The 17,978-nt window shown below is 43.6% G+C and overlaps 1 protein-coding gene across 1 annotated transcript in view; it reads left to right on the top strand.

The window, feature by feature from the left end:
* LOC138493065 (solute carrier family 2, facilitated glucose transporter member 11-like) overlaps positions 1–17,978 on the top strand; it is a 190,337-nt gene that overhangs the window by 7,484 nt on the left and 164,875 nt on the right. Inside the window, exon 2 of the mRNA XM_069620290.1 lies at positions 312–472. Coding sequence (XP_069476391.1) covers positions 312–472 — 161 coding nt within the window. The remainder of the gene's footprint in view (positions 1–311; positions 473–17,978) is intronic.

Genomic DNA, 17,978 nt, shown 5'->3' with positions numbered 1-17,978 from the left:
CTGAACACATGTTTGTTGGTACATCAGTCCAGCGTTGAGATGTTTATCAGAGCTTAAGATGTGAGCATACGTTTGCTGCAGCTAAGGCTCTACCCACAGAACGTTGTCAAGAAGGAAGGCAGTGATTGGCGTTGAGCTATCCAGTGCATACTGAAAAATTACTATTCTGCCTTTTGATTGGTCAATGCCTCTCTGATAATCTATGTTACCGTGTTAGATTGCTAATACATAGGTCACACTGTCCATGCCTAATATGTTAGGAGAGCACAGCACTAGGATATATTTTAAATAAAATATATTTTCCTCCCCAGTTCATTAAAGCCTTCATCAACCAGACCTGGCTTCACCGATATGGCTCTCCTGTCCCTGATGAAACCCTCACGCTGCTGTGGTCCTTAACCGTGTCCATCTTCAGCATTGGAGGGCTGCTGGGGTCTCTGACTTCTGGGTCTCTCATCAGAAGATATGGAAAGTGAGTATAGCCTGGTTATCCAATATCGGGCTACGAATGCTACATGAGAGAATATCTGTAAGTGCTCACGTTCTAATACTGGGCAACTCCTTGGCAGGTATGACCTCTTGAATATTGTAATCCTATGCAACGCCTGCTATTAGCAATCACAGCTGGATGTTGCCGTCCTATTGGTCAATCAGGATGCAGGCTCCTGATGTCTGTCAGGATGCCACTATCAAATCTGGATGCCTGCTTCCTCAACCCCATTCTTTTTTTTTTTTTTTTTTTTTTTTTTTTTTTTTTTTTTGATGTTTTTTTTTTTTTTTTTTATTTGTTTATTTATAAAGTTTACACATAAATAATCAAACAATCAGAGCAATCAGAACAAAAATACTCAGCCAGAATACACAGAATAAATGAATATTATATATACATAACTTGCAATAAATCAGTAAATACTCAGAAAGTCATCCCACACCTTTCCGTACAACCTCAACTTCCCTTGCCGCTTGTAAACCACCCTTTCCATGGATGCAAGGGCAGACATCCCCTCAACCCAATCATCAAGAGAAGGTGCCTTCCGTGACTTCCAGCCCCTGAGGACCAACTTTTTGCCCATACCAGCTCCACGGAGTAAAAATTTTTTCCGTGACATAGATAGATCATCCAGCAATTCACCACCTCCCAAAATCATTGTCATAAAATCCAATTCAACATCCAAATCCAAAACACGCAAACAGGCACCACAAACCTCGTGCCAAAAGCCCCGTACACGCACACATTCCCACAACAGATGTTCCATACTTCCCTGTCCATTCCCACAACACCAGCATTCATCCGAGTCTAACAGCCCTCTCTTAAACATTCGCTCCGGACTCCAAAACACTCTATTGAGGATCTTTATCTGTCTTGACCGCTCCACCAAATCAATTGCACAGAGTTTAACATTCGCACACATATCCAACCACACCTCAGACGAAATCTCACACCCCAACCTCCTTCCCCATTCATCTCTCAAATCAGAATTTTCCTTATAAGCAGACACAATACAATTATATATCCTGCTAGCAATGGAACAACCACCTGGCTCCCTTTCCATAAGATAGAGATTCACCATTGAACTTCCTAGTTCCGTCACATCTCCAATAGATCTTTTCAATTTCCTGTAGTCTTCAGTTCTGAAATTATCAATGTGAAACTTTGCTCGTAACTCACATTCCCCAATCCACCCCCCATCCACCAGAACATCATCAATCCAGAGCACTCCGCCTAGAAACCAATCCGGCCAAAATAGAGACCTGCCCCCAATAGCAATCAATGGATTCAACCAGATGGATGAGTGAATGGTCCTTGAAGCAACCGAGCCTAACAATTCATGAACCTGTCTCCACGTCTCTCTCAGAAAAACCGTCAAAGGTGATTTATTACATGACTTGTTGGTCGCTGTGAGAATTGCCCTTGGAGGGAGCGGACCCAACATACTAGCCTCTGCAATTACCCATTGATCAGGCAAATCTATCAAAAAAGGCACAATAAAATGACTTGAAAAGGCTAAATGATATGCCCTGAAGTTTGGTACTCCTAGACCACCTTTTTCTACTGGCAACTGAAGTTTCCACAATTTAAGCCTAGGCGGCTTATTATCCCACAGGAAAGACTGTAAGAAACCATCAATTTTTTTCCAGTAATGCTGACCAATTTTCATCGGAAGCATACCTAGAACATAATTAATCTTTGGGGCTGCATTCATTTTGATAGCGTTCACCTTGCCCCATAGGGACAAATGAAGTAAAGACCATCTCAAGATGCTCATTTTTAAATCAGTACAAACCTCGTTCATGTTTACCACAACCATCTCATCCACCAGTGGGGTTAGCCATATACCCAGGTACCTTAGTTTCCTTTCACACCATTGAAACCCTATCCCAGTAATCAAGTTCTTGTCACAATATCCTGAAATTGGTAACACCTCAGATTTAGACCAGTTAACCTTAAATCCAGACACTGTATGAAATCTATCCAAAACATTCAGCAAGGCCGGAAGGGACACCGTTAAATTCCGTAACATCAAAAGTAGGTCATCCGCATAAAACCACAACTTTTGGTCAGCACCATGAAAACTCAGACCCTGTATCCCCGCGTCACTCCTTAAGGCAATCGCCAATGGTTCCATGGCCAAAACAAATATCAGGGGGGATAAAGGACATCCCTGTCTCGTACCCCTCCGTAGCACGAAAGTGTCTGACAATTGCCCATTAGTCCTGACAGCGGCAGTCGGGCTAGCATAAAGCAAGGCGATCCAAGAAATAAATTCCTCTCCCAAATTCATGGCACGCAATACTGAAAAAAGATAGTCCCAGTCAACACGATCAAACGCTTTCTCCGCGTCTAAGGAAAGCACCGCAACATCATCATCTATATCCTGTGCATGTGTCATCAACAACAATAAGTTCCTAATATTACTAGATGTCCTCCGGCCATGAACAAAGCCTGACTGGTCAGTGTGCACTAACTTCACAAGAAGAGTCTGCAAACGAAGGGCCAACAGTTTTGCAAGGATCTTATTATCAGTATTAATCAAACTGATCGGGCGGTAATTTGAAGTCAAACAACCATCTTTACCCTTTTTTAAAAAAACCGATATAATGGCCTGACTAGTAGAAGCAGGAAGCAAACCTCCCACCCTGGATTCTACGAACATATCCCGCATAAGTTCTACCACTGAATCAGGTAAGATTTTATAAAATTCAGCAGGCAGACCATCCGGGCCCGGAGACTTGCCCGAATTCAGCTTCCCAATCGCGGTTTTCAAGTCATCCACAGTCAAAGCCTCACCCAGCATTGCATTCTCCAAATCATTCACTCTAGGTATCTCCAATCCATCAAAAAAGGAACCATTCAATCCATTGACATCCAACTCCCGTTGGTAAAGTTTCATATAATATTCCTTGAAAGTCTCATTAATCAATTTCGGGTCACAAGTCACCTGACCATTCTCTCTAATGATAGAAGTGATAGACCGTTCTGACTGCTGTTGTCTCAATCTATAGGCAAGCCAGCGATCACACTTTTCACCATAATCAAAATACGAACATTTCAATCTAAACAACTCCTTTTCAGATCTAGCTTTCAAAGTCTCATTCAGCTTCCTCTGTAGTTCCCTAAGTTTTCTCCTTTTCTCCAGATTCATTGAGTCATTCACCAAATCCATTGAAAGCTGCTTAATATTTTGTTCCAAATCCAAATTTTCCCTCTCTATACATTTCCTCTTGCTACTGGATAAACCCAGGATCAATCCCCGCATCGTACATTTAAATGCCTCCCAGACTGTCCCAACACTAATTCCCTCTGTCCTATTTTCTACAACAAAATGATCAGCCTCTGATCTGATTTTTTCCACTATCTCCTCATCCTGAAGAATTGAGGTGTTCATTCTCCAACAAAATGATCTAGAAGTATCAAAATGCAAACTCATATTCATAAACACAGGTGCATGGTCAGTGACAGCGACACAGCCAATCTCACAGCTTGCCAGATTCAAGGTTGCTGAACCAGCCGTGAGAAACATATCTATGCGAGAATGTGAGCCATGAGAGTTAGAATAAAACGTGTATTCTCTCAAATCAGCATGAAGTAATCTCCAACAGTCTTCTAAGGCAAATTCCGAAACAAGTGAGTTAAAAGAACAAAATGTTGGATCCCGCCTGCAAGCAGTACTGGATCCACTTCGGTCCTTGACATTATCAATAACCAAATTAAAATCTCCCCCCAGAATAACATTCCGGCAAGCAAAATCCTGTAATGTTTGAGCCACTTTTCCAAAGAAAGAACCATCATCCACCGACGGAGCGTAAACATTGCAAAGAATAGTTTGAACTCCCTGAACTTCCACTAAGAGTGCAATCACCCTACCCTCCTTATCAGAACATGAGTTTAAAACCTTAACTGGTGAATTCTTCCGAATCAGAATAGCAACCCCTCTACTCCTGGACGAATAACACGAGACAAAAAGTTCCCCAATCCACCCCTTGCGCAACACGTTGACTTCGTCCATCAATAAATGGGTCTCTTGAAGAAAATAAACATCACTGTGCATATCCTTTAAACAATTAAAAATCATTTGCCTTTTGAGTGGATTATTTAGACCATTTATATTCCATGAGGAAACAGACAACTGGTCACCCCTCCCAGAAGGCATTGCAAGGGAAAAAAGAAGACAACAAAAAACCAAATAAAAAAATCTGTACCTATAAGAATCAAAAACCCTCCCCCACCCCCACCTGCAGAAGTATGAATCCAACGTCAACAAGAACTAACAAACCCCAAGCCACCCCCGATACCCCTCCCAATCACATGGAGATATCCCAACCAGAAAACACCAAAATCAAATAGAGCCCATACAGGCCATAAGCAACCCATAACATAACCTGAATCACTTCAACAGCATCCCAGTCATTAAAGCAACAGGTGAAAAGGATGCAACAAATATATCTAAAACTAAATAAATACACCCATTGGACCACCTATCAAAACATCCCCGACCCGTGAGTCAAAAGATGGAGATGCCCAACCCCTCTTTAAAAAATAAATAAATAAATTTTAAAAAAAAATTAAATAAAAAACCTCAACCCCATTCTTGACACTAACCTTCCAGTTGCTTCGCCTTCTCTGCCTCCCTCTCCCTCGCCTTCCCGTGGACTGGGATTCTCCTCTTTGCTGCAAAAAAAATGAATTTACTGCTGGGCCACCAACCATACATGTTTCTCAACAGCCATGCTGTAATGCTTTTAACCCTCATCTTGTGGGGTTCTAATAGCTTTAAAGCCTGTCACTGCTGGACAACCCCTCCACCCCCTGTAGTCTTGTGCCTGGAAGCCCATGTGTCCCTGCGTTCAGATCATGCCCATGAGTCACGATCTGGCTGCATATCTACCATGATTGCCTGTGGCGACAGGCTTTAGTGTTTAACTGCTAATAATGAGATATGATAATTTGGAATATATGCAATACCTCCTAGGTCCATTTTCCTCATTCAGTGTGTTCAGGAGGGGAGGAAGTTACTGACGGGCCCATAGGTAAGTGCTCACCCTCTAGAACTTGTAAGACAAGATAGTTACACCATGTGAGGACAGGGGGTGCAGGATCACATACTCCAGCACAACTCAATAATGAGGACTCAGTAAGTTGGCAAAGGGAAGTCCGTTTAATGACAAGTGCATCAAACAGAGAAACACATGGAAATCAGCAGCATTGCGATCACCTGTCTCGCTCCGACTTCCTCGAACTTCAGTCGAACAGTAACTTTTATGCATAAAACTCGTCATCATTGACGTCTAATTCTACAAAAATTGTCATACAATATAATTGGTCATGAAGGGCACTTAAGTATAGGTGGTATATCAGTATATGATAACAGAGCATGCGGATTGGATAACTCTTATCGGGTGGGCGTCTACATCCAACCCTCTACATCATTCGTGATAGACGTCACTACAAGTACAACATCTCATTGGCTCTACTGGCTATAGGACCCTAGATTACTTGGTCCATTGTTATTGGGCGGGTTACACCCCTAGACATAAATCCCCATTTTAATTAGCAGCATGCAGAATGGACACCCAGGTGCCTGGTGTGCCAAGTTTCACCCTGCCTCCCTTCCATCAATCAGTATTTTAGGGCTATGTGTCAATTAGTTGGCTGGGTATGGCCTCGGAATTGTAGCCTCTTATCAGGAGAAGTTATGGCATCCTCGAGTTCTGGATGACATCAGGCGGTGGTACTTCTTCGCGCCTGGCTGGTCATGTGTCTGTTCACCATGAATCTGCTTCAGTTTCCAGCTTTTATTGTATTTAATTCTACTTTGTCATAGCCACCTGCCTGGGCCTCTCTTATCTTGACCTTCACGGGCGAGCTGGTACACTCTGAAGCCTGATTCTTGCGAGTTGATGCTCTCCTCCCCTTCTCTGGGTGACCTTGGTTTCCCAAGCATCAGCAGCTCTTTGTTGAGTTTTGATTCTGCTCTTTCTCTCTGTTCTGGCTGGGTTGTGAAACTTGGTCTTTTAGGCCTCGGGCAGCCTGGGCATACTTCTGCTTTACAAAATGGAGTCGCACTTGTATAATGTACTCCTTCAGGTAGATATAAGTTTTGCGCATGCCGCTTCTATTATTCTACTAAGCATAGCAAGCGGCATCGTTTCCTTTGCTTCTTGCGTTCCAAGCCTATTTACACACGTTGACTGGTTGGTTACTTTCATTCTGTCTTGTAACACGTTTCCTTACGTTTTAGCATCGTTTCTCCCCTGTGTCCATTACATCTATATGTATAACTGCTCACGCTGGCGTGTCATCTTCGATAGCCGATTTTGTTCATTTGTGAGTCTGTTCAGGCACTTATCTCAATTCTGCAGGCCTTCCATTAAGGCTTGTTGGGTCTCTTCGTGGACTGCATGTAGGTTCTCCTCATTTCGTGTCAGCGGCTGGTATGGCTCTCTGATAGGGTACCGTGCTGCCCAGGGTTGTCTGGTTATGGGCGCTTCAACAGTCACGGATCTCCTAATGTACACTGGGCAGAGTCCCAGTGCAGCTCTCTGTTGGTTCATTTGCTCTTTATACGTCATTCACCTTGCCAAGTGCCTTCCTGGCAGCTCGAATTGAGGGGCATGGGTGCAGGTCACGTCTGGGACCTCCTCTATACTCCCTCCTCTGGTCGGTTTATTGACCACTTCTGCTTCAATTTTTGTCTCTATCTCTTTTGATTCTTCAGTGTTTTGTTCATCATCTTCAGGGTTGGTACATGATGGCGTGAACATATGCGTCTTTGGAGTTCATATTTTTATCATGCCTTTCAAACTCCCTGCTGTTTTGACATGTTCGTCCTTGTTCCAGGTCATTAGCTGGCATTGTCCATTTGGACTGCAGTAAATCCATTTTCCTTCATACCTTCTTTGTTTCTTAGGATATGCAAACTTGGTTTCTTCTGGCGCAAACTCACTGGCCTTCACAAAGTCTCTTATCTCTTCATCAGTCAGGTCTCTGGGCTTCCACCCTGGTTCGACATCAACCATGATTTTCATTCCAATGGTTTTCTTTGCAGTTTTCTGGCACTGGGTGATGGTTATTTTGATCACACAGAATCCCAGTAGTATCATTACTAACAAGGCTCCCAGAAACTTGAATATATCAGCCATCCATTGTGGGACCCATGAGAACAGGTTCCCAAACCAGATTTGTCAACATGCTTATAGCCTCTGTGAGGGTTCCATTTTCTTCATCGTGTGATGGTATAAATATTGTGGGATGTATTTACCCATGCATCCGAGCCCTACCTCAAAACTGTGCAGTACTGATATGAAAACATCATGATGGCCAGAGCTTCCCAGAAAATGCACAGGGAAATGCATGAAGAATAGGCTGCCACTCATTTTTGCCGATGTTATGGGCACAGAAGGACACTGCCTAAAACCACCATTGGACTACCCACACAGTAGTCTGAAACCATTGGGAATGGCAATGCTGATTGCCAAAAGCAAACCCATAACTGTGGGGAATTCATTTCTTAAATCCCAAAAATGGGTGCATTACCAGTACTCACCACTATCCAAAAGCCGGCGTTTTAAAACGACACCAGATTTTACTTTTTTTGTGTAAAACTGAATAAATGAACCCAAAACATGCCAAAGAAAGACTTACTGAAAGGTGGATCCAATGTAAAGTTATATTCTGAAGTGACTTGAAGGTTTATAACAAGACTGGCTGAGCTGTGGATTTCAGCAGTTTAAGTAAATTTGGACTGAAAGACACTAAAAATGTAAATGTTTAAAAGAATTGAGTGATCTACTTTGAGTGTCACATAGGTTGCAATTGTTTAAATGTCATAGTTTTAAACTTAGAATCAGCATTCTAGCTGCATATGTAAACATTGTCTTGACTTAGACTGGGTAACAAAAAGTGACATTTTATCTGAAACCTGGCTTAAGGAACTGAATTCTGCCTGGCAACTACCCCCATCAGGAGTGAAACTTGAGTCACAGCTGTGTTCCCAGGCCTATCTGCCTTTTGCTGGCCACACTAAGGATATGCCATCTCTCTGATAATTGAATTAAGGGGAGCCCCATAGAATACAGGAGCTCTGAACAAAGCCCTGTCCTGACCCAGGCAGATGGTTTATTGCAGATGTCGTAAATGTAGCTTCCTCCTGGAAGTAAAGGGGAGGGGCACTGCCTGTGAGAGCAAGCTGGCTTGGCAGAACTGGAAAAACCAGAAATTCAACCTTGTGCTGGAGGAAAACCACACCCCTTTGGGGCCAGAACATAACTCTAAAAAGATTAATAACTCGTAGTACGGACTTGTGAACATTTTATAAATGATACCATAATTCTTGTGATTTTTCTGCCCACATTTTAAGAGGTTTTTAGAACCGGTGGCATGTTCAGGGGGGTTTTAGCGGAAAAGAGGATATTACTCAAAATGTGTGCATGTGAAAAATCTGACACTTCATCAACTAATGTCCATACTCCTTGCGCACATGTGTGTAAATTTGGGGTAATGTCCGGTATTGCAAACCAGTTAAAAAGTGCAAAATATTGCCATTTCTGAATGCAAGCTCTCAGGAAGAGCAGAGTTTGAACAGGGTATACCTCCTGTAATGCATGATGGGTGCATGTAATTTTAAACAATATGTACCTCTGCAAATATGTATTTGGTTCAAATCTAGATTTGTGTGCAAGTTGACAGGAGGAGTGGACTCTCTGCAAGCCATAAAATGACATCGCTCTGACTCACAGTTCCTTCCCCAATCAAGTGAGAAATGGAAATTTGACCAATGATAAGTGGAGAGGGGTAGGGTCTAGTGATGCTGCACACACACACATAAGAAAAAACACATAAAAGCAGACAGACAGGACAGATAGGGACCTTCAAATCCATTTGCTGCGGGACGCTCTGCTGGAAAATCCATACTTTACCTCCATCAACTTCAGAGACCCAGACCAGACCAGCAGAGAGAGCTGACCCAGATCACTGTGAAGTGCAGAGACCAGAGTCCAGTCTAAAAACTGACCAGATCCGTGGCGAGGCCCATTTAACTCAAGAATATAGTGTGAGTACCTAGAAAACTGTGCAGAACCAATCTCTTAGTTAACATAATATAATCCAAGCTAGTTTAATCTAAGTACAACTGTCTCCTAACTGTCACCTGTCATTTGCAAAGCTGTCATCTGTCATTTTCTAGTTGCAAGCTGCACTTGTCTTTTTGAACTGTAAAATTTCAAATCTGAAAAACGACCTTTATTTAATCGCTCATATCTCTGTGACCGTTTGTGCTAGAGACTTGCAGTAACTTCCATCTGGAAGCTGAGATCCTAGGCTTTCCTAGGACCCCAAAACGATAGTGATAGTCCTTGTAGTGCCTCTGTAATCGCGCTCGGCGCATTCGCAAATTTAGCCGCGATTTGACATTTTACCGCGATTTGCAAATTTCTTCACGTGTAAAAATCTGCTGCTGCTTGCCTTTCAGTTGCCAAAAATTCGTTTAACCTGCTAGTTACACCCTAGATCCTTGCTAAAGTGAGCCTGGACTAATATTAACTAGATACCACTCACCCTGAACCTCTAGAGGGAATTAAAAGCATTTTAGCATATTTTTATCTTCATTTCCAGCACATTTAAAAGCATTTGGGCCTGTGTTTTCAACTTCTGTAGTCTAAGTTGCTGGGGTGAACTGAATCACATTTAATTGCATTTCTGAGAACTGTGTGCCTTTCTGCCATTTCCTTGCATTGCATAAAAGGGGGGGGGGTGAATTGTCCAAGAAAGTGATTACATTGTCTTTTGCTGAAATCCTATCAAGTTATTTTCTTTACTGCATTTCATTCCACATTGCATCCATTTGAAACTATAAAAGTATTGTTGCTATCTTATCCATTTCATGTCAACTCCTTAGTGATTATCAAGAAGTGTGCTAGTGCCAGATTCTCCGTTGTTAATCTTTATCATACCAGATTAAGTGTGATATCCAATTATTAATTTATTATAAAGCGTGATATAGATATATATTGCTTTACTTCTCAAATAAACCTTTTAACTTGCAAAACAGAACTACTTCTTGGCTCAGTGGGGTCAGGGGGATTCTGAGAGAGGGGTGTTATATAGGGGTAGTCATCCAGAACGCATGAACTGGACATAAAGATATATCAATAAGGGTTTTCATTCAGTATTATAGACTAGGCGTTGACTTAGCTGTAGTGTTGAATTGAATCCTCTTACAATATGCAACATGATTCTCCAATTTTTGCGCAAACACCTCCATCCATTGCAGTGTTCATGTCAAGCACATATCTGTTTTGGAGGGGCATCAGTCTGATTGCTCTCAGTTCTTTTTTGATTGCGTTGAATCCTTTTGCAGTGGTGTTGATGGTCTGCAGTAATTCCCATCTGGTTATCTGCAACCATTTAGTATTTGCTCCAACTTGGATGTGTGGCAAGAGTATTGTTGTGAATACTGAGGAGGTGAGGCTAAACAGCCTGTGTTCGGATGGGATTGCATAAAATGCTTCTTCTGATTTGGCAGAAAAGTAATTCTCTCTCTTCATTCGTGATACCAGCTCTGCAGATCTCCTTTTCCTCAGGTGAGCATCTGCTTTCGGGAAACTGTCAATACTCAGGTCACTTTTTGGGATCACTAGTGCAGGAACATGGACTAGCGTGCATATGCCTCCCCAGTTCTTTGGTAGTCTTATATATGCTTTGCATCCACACGCCCAGTAATGGTCCATAATCACTGCGGTTCCATGTACCATGCCTGGGGCGTCAAAGACTCGTCCACAGTTCCGATTCTCTCCCATCTTCCTCGTCCCATTGTTTCTGAAGCAAAACTTTAGGTTTTCCAGTGGTACTATTTGCGAGTTTTGGCCATAATGGATTGCATCCGTTCCGTACTATTTTGATGGTAGGTTCGTATTGACCAATGACCATCCAGGCTCTGCAGATCACCACTACTTTCTCCCATCCGTCTGGTGAAAGCACTGTTCCCCAAATCTGCATTTGGCCTCTGTTCTTCCAACGTCGAGCCTCCTATGGAGTTTTTCCTTGAACATTTAGCTTCTGATTCACTTCCCATCTAATTCCAGCTCCCTTTACTCCAGGGTTCTCGTATCTGATTACATGATTCTTAGGGTGGGCTCTGTTTCTTGTCTTTATGTCCTGAACATAATCATCCTCGTCAGGGTCAGTTGCTTCTGTTGCCCATTTCAGGGAGGCATCACTGCCCATGAATTGACCTCTGGTCTTGCACATTACTACGTGTGACATACAGTGTGCTGTCTGGACATCAATTTCTACAGCCCCGAAGATCTTGTATTTTCCCATACTGTAGGGCAGGAGTGCACAGACGAAGCATTCTCCTTTTGACTCCCTACGTCCTACTTCCTTCATGTGATAGTACCATATGTTGTTTCCACGATGGGCTGTGCTGTCCAGGTAGTCGTTAGGTTCATTGGTATATTTGTGAGGGGTTCTCTTGATTCTCAGCTTTCTTCTGTAGTTTGCTTTGACTAAGTCTTTAAATGCATCTGTGCTGCTTTTCCACTTTGGGTATCTCAGTGGGGCAGGCTGCCTCAACTGCACCGCTGTGGTAGGTGAAAGCTTTGTGCTTCCTTTCCTTCCCTGTTGTAGTCTGTCGTCAGCTTCCCCTGACCACCATCTGTTCGCCACCTTCCCAACGCGAGGCTGTGTTGTGGGCTTGCCGCTTGCTCCTTGTGTTGGAGCAGGTGTGCCTGCTGTCACAGTTTCTATAGTCCTGTTCTTCAGCTCCTCATGCAGTTTCTTTGCTTGGGCTATGAATGGGAACAAGTAATTCATTAGCATCTGTGTCTTCTCTGTGAATTTTTCCGTGGCCATTTCTGTTCTTTTGAGGGATTTTGCTATTCCCTCCGTCTTTGGTAATTCACTTGGCTTTTCTTGGTCATTTCCACCGTTTTCTGGAACAGATTGTTCGGCAGGCAGTCTCTCTTTCTCTGCTGCCTTCGCCGGAGGCCTTGTAGCCATTGACACTTGCCCTTGTTTGTGTGCATTCTGTGTGTGTGTGCGTGCCGTGGTCAGTGCTACATTATCATTCATTTCGTGCTGACCCTGTCTCATGCTTTTCTCCCCATTCATTACCTCATGTGTATACGCATAACTGCTAATTACATTCAATTTCAAATCATTTGCTTCATCATTAGCTTTTCTTGGAACTGGAATCACTATATAGGGTCTGGGTGCTTTTGTGGGACCCTGATGTTCATTATCCTGTGGTCGTACTGATAGTGGGACACTTCGTTCACCAATAAAGAAAGCAGTTCTGATTGTTAATAATAGAAAAACAACAATAATCACTGTACATATGCACATTATTGTTCGGAACGACAGTTTGCAGCATTTTCTTCCAGGGATGTGGAGGCGCCCTTCTACTGAGGGTAGATCTATGTTACTGTTCTGGGCCCCCATTTCGATCGAGTCCATAGTCAATTATTTATTATTTTCGTGCTTTGATCTCATAGTTCAAAAAGTCTATTATTACTAAAGTGTTGATTGCTTTTTAAGTGTCCCCCCTCTTGCGGGTGATGATGATAGTCTGTGGGTATGCAGCACGGTTCTGTTTGCTAGACTATGGAAAAAGGTTAGGCTATCAACTCGTAAAAATACGAACAAAAATAAAAGTGAACATATGGAAAAAAATAGAATACAAGTTAAAATCACAAAAATAAGATGTTGTAAAAATAGGAACAAAAAATAAAAGCAATAGTGAACATATGAAAAAATAGAAAAAATGAGAAGGATGAAGAAAAAGAAAAATAAGATGGTGAAGTTCTTGTGTCCGCTCCTTTCGTTCGGTCTCTCGGCGACAAGTTGAAGAACAGTGTCTCTTTCCTCTATCTGCTCCACGGCAGTAGGATGATGAAAAGTTCTATTTTGGATCTCCTCTTTCTAAGGCTCTCCTCAGCAGTGGATGTCCATAATTGCTTCTTAATTGCGCTATAATGGCTCTCAGGAGCCTGTTTAATTGTGCGTTCTTTACTGGGTCCCTGAGGAATGTGGATACGTCAACATTGTTGGTCTACCCACTAGTTCTGGAAAGTTCTCAATGAGGTGGAAGAAGATTCGGTAGGCATATTTGCTGTCTTCTGGTGACAACGACATTCGCTCTTGTTTTCTAGTCTCTAGATCACAGGCCTTTCTTGTGACGTGAACAGTTTTTACACTTTCCTGCTGCGTGAATTGCGACCACGTAATTCAGTTTGTACCACACTTGGTTTAGGAATTCGTTGTTTCTTGGATCTCTGATGAAGGTTAGGGTATTTGTGGTTCTCCCAACAGCTCCTGGACATTCCTCTATGATTCGGAAAAACAAGGTGTAAGTCAGTTCATCGATGATCACTTGAGGTGGAAGCATTTGTCCTTATTCCCAGTACTCTGGCTCTTCGGCAAAAGCCTCTGCGAGGACAGTTAGTGGTTGACGTATTATCTTCCTGTTGGCTGGATTTTGGATGAAATCTGGGATACTGGTGCCTCTCCCTACGAGTAATGCATATGTCTCTAAAACTAATAGAAAACAGGAAAGCACACCCTTTGTAATATTTCTACTGGGGGAGACCATGCGTTTTGTGACAAAGTCTTGGTACTGGTTGCTTAAGGATATTGTTTTTGGTTCTCAGGAATGTCTTACTTTCCACTTATCAGAGTCTTAGGGCCTTTTCAATGCTTAATGCGGCTCTAAACATTCATATGAGTAGCATTACTGTGGCTATGGGTGCACAATTCTCTTTTTTACCATGCATCTTTGGCTGCACAGAGTGTTTGTTTTGTTGCTTTTATCTCTTTCAGTGCTTAGAGGTGTCACGGCTCGCTCCCTTCGCTCCTGTTCCCGTCACTTGGGGGGATGTATTGGGGTTTTTTCCCTACTGGACATTTCCTCCGAACCCTATGCTACAGTGCTGTGATGAATTGGGAGAGCTAAAACCTTATTTTCCAAGTTACTTCCCTTCCGGATCCATTCCATGTTTTTGGCAGCCAGCATGCTACGTTAATCTAATGACTATGCTTCCCAGAATGCCTGGCTCACTGCCTCATCTCCTCCCTTGCAGGACAAGGTTGGGTGGAGGATAGGCAACACCTGTGGCTGCAGGTACAGCAGGCGGCACACCTGAGGGGTGTGCTCGTTAAGGAGCTTTAAAAGCCTCAGTTTACTTCAGTCCAGCGCTGGTCATTGTTGCAGTGTTCCTGTTGTGACTGGTCCCTTGTTCTTGGTTCCTAGTTTTTGTGCCTGGTTCCTAGTTCCTGTTTCTTGTTCCTCTGCCCTGGATTTCGAATTTATGTGCTTAATTGATTTCTGCTTTCTGGATTTCCCTTTCTGTCTTCCTCTGTCTGCAGGCAGCCTTTCTCTGTGCTTTACCCTTTGATGCTGCCCAATTTGGCTGTGTTCTCTGTTTCTTTGAAGCTGTCCTTTGCTACTGAAAAACTTGATGCGTTAGTCTTTCCCTTTATAGATGTAGCTTCCTGCCTTTTCTCCTTGGATGGGTGGGAAAGGTTTCCTTTTGTGATATCATTTTCCCTGCTCTTGATCCTTACTTTCTATTGGGATCCATTCCATATTTTCCATTGCACTTCTGCATTTATTTTCCATTTGATTATTAGGTGTGAGGTGCTGTTGTAACTAGTCCCAGTGTGAATGCCCTTTGTTTTCCTCACTATTCTATAATCACTATTCCTACTTGCCCCTTGACTAGGGTCTTATGTATTTAGTTTCCTCCACCCATTGCTGTTATAGCCTTCAGGGTCCCTGTTTGATCAACTGGGTTCGTGAGTTTACTGACATTCAAGTGGTCTTTCCGGTCCTCGTGAGTACTGTTACTAAGTTCCTTATTCAGTATCATCCAGAGTGTCAGCTCACAATTCCTGTCCTTGCTTGCCCTCTACGTGGGCTTAGCGCTGTCAGTATCTGTAATAGCATAGTGGGTAAGGAGTTTGCCGACTTTCCTTTCAGTCATAAGGAGGTACTAAGTACTTACCCCACATCCCTTTTCATATATTGGTATTATTGTTTCACTCTATTTGCACTCCTGGGTTTTAGTATACACGAGTCTTGGGTATTGTATGAACGTTGTTAGATTCAAAGTTGTTCACTGTGTGATTCTGTGCACATTTCCCTTGCCATATTTATTGCCTTCTTCCTTTCTTAACAAGAGGAAAAGTTTGGTGTAAAGCCAAGATTTTCACAAGAGCTCTTTTCATCTTGTCTTTTCTGCTCATGCGTCTTTCTTCTTCGTCATGGATCTTGTCTGCACGTGCTGAGGTTCTTCCCCGTTGTCTGTAGATTCTTCACAGCTGGATGCAGCTTGAGGGCTTTCTCCTATGTAGGGTTTAATGTCATTTAGGTAGATCCAGGCTCTTCTGCCCTTGAGCTTGACAGCGGACGGTATGCAGTCCTCTACGAAGAAGGGGCCATTGAATCTTGGCTCGTCCCACCTTTTTCTTGTGTGGTTCCTCACCAATACTGCATCACCAGGGAAGACGAGGGGTGCACAAAGGATTTGAGCTGCGCCTGCATCAGCACTCTCTGTTGCGTTTTGTGCTGTGCTGTCCCCTTTACGCCGTTGCTGCAGCTGATCTGTAATGACAGAGGCACTGGATGTCATACAGTCAATATAGTCTTTCATCTCTGTTCCCAGGACCTCCCTAGTTGGCTGGGCATCACATCTGGCTCTCTCTCGGGGGGGTAAGAGGGATCCTCATCCTTCTGCTTGTAACTATCTCATGCGCCGTGAGATGATGTTCGGAGCCGGGTTGGTTCCGAACAGCATACAATGCCATTGGTAGACAGTGCAGCCATCCCTTCTTTAATGTGAGCTTCAATTTGGCTATCCTTTCCTTCAACAGGCCGTTGAGCCGCTCACATACGTCATTTCCCTCTGGAGGATACGCCAACGAGAACTTGTGCTTTATACCAAGCAACAAGCTAATCTGCTCAAAAACTGTGTTAAAGTGAGCCCCGTTGTCTGATCTCATTACCTCCCATCTAAGGAACACTTCCCTCACCAGGAACTTGGCAGCACAGGTAGCGTCGGGGTGTGTGCAGGGACCTGCTTCTATCCATCTAGAGAATGGACACACCAGTACAATTAAATACCTGTACCCATTGCATACTTGAATCATGTCGACATAATCGATATGCAAGTGCTGAAATGGCCCATTTGGTCTGGGAATGCTTTCTCTCACTACTTTTAATGTGTGCCCAGCGGTGAATTGCTGGCAGACTTTGCAGTTCACCATAAAAAATGCTACATTCTCCGCTAAATTCGGTGTGAACCAGTCTTCTGTGAGCGTTGCAGCTAGGTTTTCTTTTGACATGTGAATGGGGTAGTGAAGTTGTTCTAGTGCTACCTTCAGAAGGGCGACAGGCATTACTGGTTTAAGAGTGCTGTCCTGCCTCCACAATCTGTCAGAGGGGTTTAAAGAACACCCTCAACGCTTTCACACATTTTCACACATTTTTCTACTACTGAGGTGCCACCCCCTGGAGCTCCATTAGCTGAGTCTGCCCCATATTGCTCTAGGCTTCTGGTGTGGCTTGTGCTATCATCATCCGCTCATGGGTACGTGCCACCTCCACGTCCATGATTGTTTCGTTCCTAGATGCCATACGCTTGGCTTCTGTCTCCGCTTCATGGTTTCCACGTGACACGAAATCTGTCCCCTTGGTTTGAGCGGCGCATTTCACGACCTCTATGCCCACTGGGAGCTGTAGTGCTTTTATCAGCCTGTCCAATAAGGCAGCGTGCCACACTGGTGTGCCGTCTGCTCAGAGGCAGCCCCTCCTTTACCAGCGCGCTAGTCCTGCGTGCACTGTGGACGTCACATAGGCGGAGTCACTATACACCATTACTTCCTGGTCTGCATGATTCTCAATAGCCAGTATCAATGCTAATAGTTCTGCAGCCTGTGCCGAATAGTGAGATGGTATTTGTGCACTAACGAGTACTCGAAACTCCCCATTCGCTAGGTGCTTTACCACAGCCACGCCTGTATACCTTTGTCCGTCTTCTTGGTCGATTCTCGAAGACCTGTCAATGAAGACGATCTCTCCACCCGCCAGGGCATTTTCCTTTACCCTGGGGATCTCATCATAGAATTCCTCATAGTTCGCACAGTCATGTATAGGCTCTCCCTCTGTGACTGGCTCAGCTATGAACGTAGCAGGGTTTACAGTTTTACATCACACTATTTTGATCAATGGATTACAGATGATCACCTCAATTGGCGGATGCTCTTTGAGCTGTCAGTGTGCCCTTTGGTTTTTCCAGTATGGCGAACAGCGAGTGCTCAATATACAGTGTCATGGAGCACCCCATCACAATGGATGACGCCTTTTCGATAGCGAATGCGGCAGCAGCTAGGTTTTGTCCGCATGGCAAGTGGCCCTTCATGACTGGGTCCAGACTCCCGCTGTAATATGCTAGGATCTTGTACCCCAACGAGGTTCGCTGCGCGA

This window comes from Ambystoma mexicanum, chromosome 10 (genome assembly GCF_040938575.1).
Source record: "Ambystoma mexicanum isolate Mex_15411 chromosome 10, UKY_AmexF1_1, whole genome shotgun sequence".
In the NCBI taxonomy this organism is placed as follows: Eukaryota; Metazoa; Chordata; class Amphibia; order Caudata; family Ambystomatidae; genus Ambystoma; species Ambystoma mexicanum.
The sequence above is the reverse complement of the archived record's forward strand: the minus strand, read 5'-3'. Positions and strand labels throughout refer to the sequence as shown.